This window comes from Mus caroli, chromosome 7, assembly GCF_900094665.2.
Source record: "Mus caroli chromosome 7, CAROLI_EIJ_v1.1, whole genome shotgun sequence".
Classification (NCBI taxonomy): domain Eukaryota; kingdom Metazoa; phylum Chordata; class Mammalia; order Rodentia; family Muridae; genus Mus; species Mus caroli.
The window spans coordinates 47,552,968-47,555,559 of record NC_034576.1 but is presented as its reverse complement, the minus strand read 5'-3'; the positions used below and the strand labels follow the sequence as shown (position 1 = coordinate 47,555,559).

Below are 2,592 nucleotides of genomic sequence, written 5' to 3'. Positions count from 1 at the left end.
CTCCTCCCTCAGACCCAAGAGCCAGACCCCAGCCTCCTCCCTCAGACCCAAGAACCAGACCCCAGCCTCCTCCCTCAGACCCAAGAGCCAGACCCTAGCCTCCTCCCTCAGACCCAAGAGCCAGACAGACCCTAGCCTCCTCCCTCAGATCCAGGAATACAGACCCCAGCCACCTCCCTCAAACCCAGAACTGCAGACCCCAGCCACCTTCAGACCCAGGAGTGCAGACCCCAGCCACCTTCAGACCCAGGAGTGCAGACCCCAGCCACCTTCAGACCCAGGAGTGCAGACCCCAGCCACCTTCAGACCCGGAAGTGTAGACTTCAGCCTCCTACCTCAGACCCAGAACTGCAGACCCCAGCCACCTTCAGACCCAGGAGTGTAGACTTCAGCCTCTTCCCTCAACTCAGGAGTGCAGACCCCAGACTCCGCCCTCAGACTCAGGAGTGCAGAAGTTCCCTTCCTTAGACCCAAGGCCCCAAATCCCATCTTTCCTCCCCTCAGATGCTGAGGTGAAGATCCCATCCTCCTCCAGAGTCCAACCCTCCTTCCTCAGACCAAGGAGTACAGACCCCAGCCTCCTCCTTCAGATTTAGGAGTGCAGACCCAACCCCCAGCACTCTTCCCCCCAAACCCAGGGGATCCATGCCTAGCCCTTTCCGTTCAGACCCCTGTTGGAAAGACCCCCCCATTGCATCATCCGTCCAGGCCGCTCTGGCCACGGTGGAATTCAGGTTCCTGCCAAGTGTGTCAAATATCACGCGTCAGGAGTGGGGAGGGCACGTGGGCGGGCCTGTCTGGGTATAAATTCTGGTATCTCTGCGTTCACCAGACAGCCTTAGTGTCTTCTCAGCTGGGGATTCAACACAGGAAAAACAGCCATTCACTTTGCCTGAGCCCCAGTCTGAACCTGACCCAGCATTGCTGGGCACCGGAGTCAGAACACAATTCCAGCTGCCTTGGCTCCTCAGCTGCTCGCTTGCCAGGGGCTCTCCCGAACGGAGCGCAGCCCTGATGGAATGGATGAAAACTAGAGTTGGGGCCCTGGGTCTGTGGGTCCGGCTGCTGCTGGCTGTCTTTCTGCTGGGGGTCTACCAAGCATACCCCATCCCTGACTCCAGCCCCCTCCTCCAGTTTGGGGGCCAAGTCCGGCAGAGGTACCTCTACACAGATGACGACCAGGACACTGAAGCCCACCTGGAGATCAGGGAGGATGGAACAGTGGTAGGTGCAGCACACCGCAGTCCAGAAAGTGAGTGTGGGGATGGGGCCTCATGGAGGTTGAGAGGAGGAGGCTCCTGGGTTCTCACCACTGTGGACAGACCCTGAGAGCCTTTGTTTTGCCTCACAGGTCTCCTGGAGCTCAAAGCCTTGAAGCCAGGGGTCATTCAAATCCTGGGTGTCAAAGCCTCTAGGTTTCTTTGCCAACAGCCAGATGGAGCTCTCTATGGATCGGTGAGTCTCTTACTGTGGTCCTCTCTCAGAGGCTCCACCTCACAGAGCATAGGTTTCATGCATTCCCCCTTGGCTGTGGGCCCACTGTCTGTTTGCAAGAGGACACTGGCTTTTGCATCTTGACATATGTGAAGGGCAGACTGGCCCTCAGAGAAGCCAAGTGTCAGAACTGTAACCCTGTACCTGACCTAACCTCTCTCAGGTTCTGCTCCTGCTATCAGCGGGGCAATCCGGTACCCAGGACCAATAAATGACAAGACTAGAGGTGGTGGGTAAAATGCCAACCTAGGCAGAGAAAAGTTGAGGGAAGACACTGGGCCTGAACCTGCTGTCTGCAGATAGAGACAGAATTTTTGGTGTGAATGGAGTTGGTTCGCATCTGGACTCCAGGCCTGAGGGAGGAGGCTAGGGCTTGACTCTGGATCTGAGAGAGGAGGCTGAGACTGGACCTGAACCTGAAGGAGGAGTTTGGAGCTGGACTGTTCAGTCAGGGATTGGCAGACAGAAAGTACTGTGTGTCTCTGACTGTTTTCTCTGTCCCACAGCCTCACTTTGATCCTGAGGCCTGCAGCTTCAGAGAACTGCTGCTGGAGGACGGATACAATGTGTACCAGTCTGAAGCCCATGGCCTGCCCCTGCGTCTGCCCCAGAAGGACTCCCCAAACCAGAATCCAACATCCTGGGGACCTGTGCGCTTCCTGCCCATGCCAGGCCTGCTCCACGAGCCCCAAGACCAAGCAGGATTCCTGCCCCCAGAGCCCCCAGATGTGGGCTCCTCTGACCCCCTGAGCATGGTAGAGCCTTTACAGGGCCGAAGCCCCAGCTATACATCCTGACTCTTCCTGAATCTAGGGCTGTTTCTTTTTGGGTTTCCACTTATTTATTATGGGTATTTATCTTATTTATTTATTTTAATTTTTTTCTTACTTGGAATAATAAAGAGTCTGAAAGAAAAATGTGTGTTTGTTAAGAAGTGAGATGTGTTTCCTGTGTTTCTTTGAAACTGAGACCCTGTCATTCCCCACTGGGCACCATTTTGGGCTCTGATAAAGCATTCCTGGTACCACGGGCTGAGTTAGTGTTTTGGAACTGGTTTTTTTTTTTTTTTTCTTTTTCTTTTTTGTTTTCTTTTTCTTT

At 54.6% G+C, this 2,592-nt stretch overlaps 1 protein-coding gene across 1 annotated transcript; it reads left to right on the top strand.

Annotated features, from left to right (window-relative positions):
* The first annotated feature begins 836 nt into the window (after positions 1 to 836).
* On the top strand, positions 837 to 2,411 carry Fgf21 (fibroblast growth factor 21). Its single transcript, XM_021169035.1, has 3 exons — positions 837 to 1,252; positions 1,352 to 1,455; positions 2,001 to 2,411. The coding sequence occupies exons 1-3, from the start codon at positions 1,015 to 1,017 to the stop codon at positions 2,289 to 2,291; spliced, it is 633 nt and encodes a 210-aa protein (XP_021024694.1). The 5' UTR covers positions 837 to 1,014; the 3' UTR covers positions 2,292 to 2,411.
* The last annotated feature ends 181 nt before the right edge of the window (positions 2,412 to 2,592 follow it).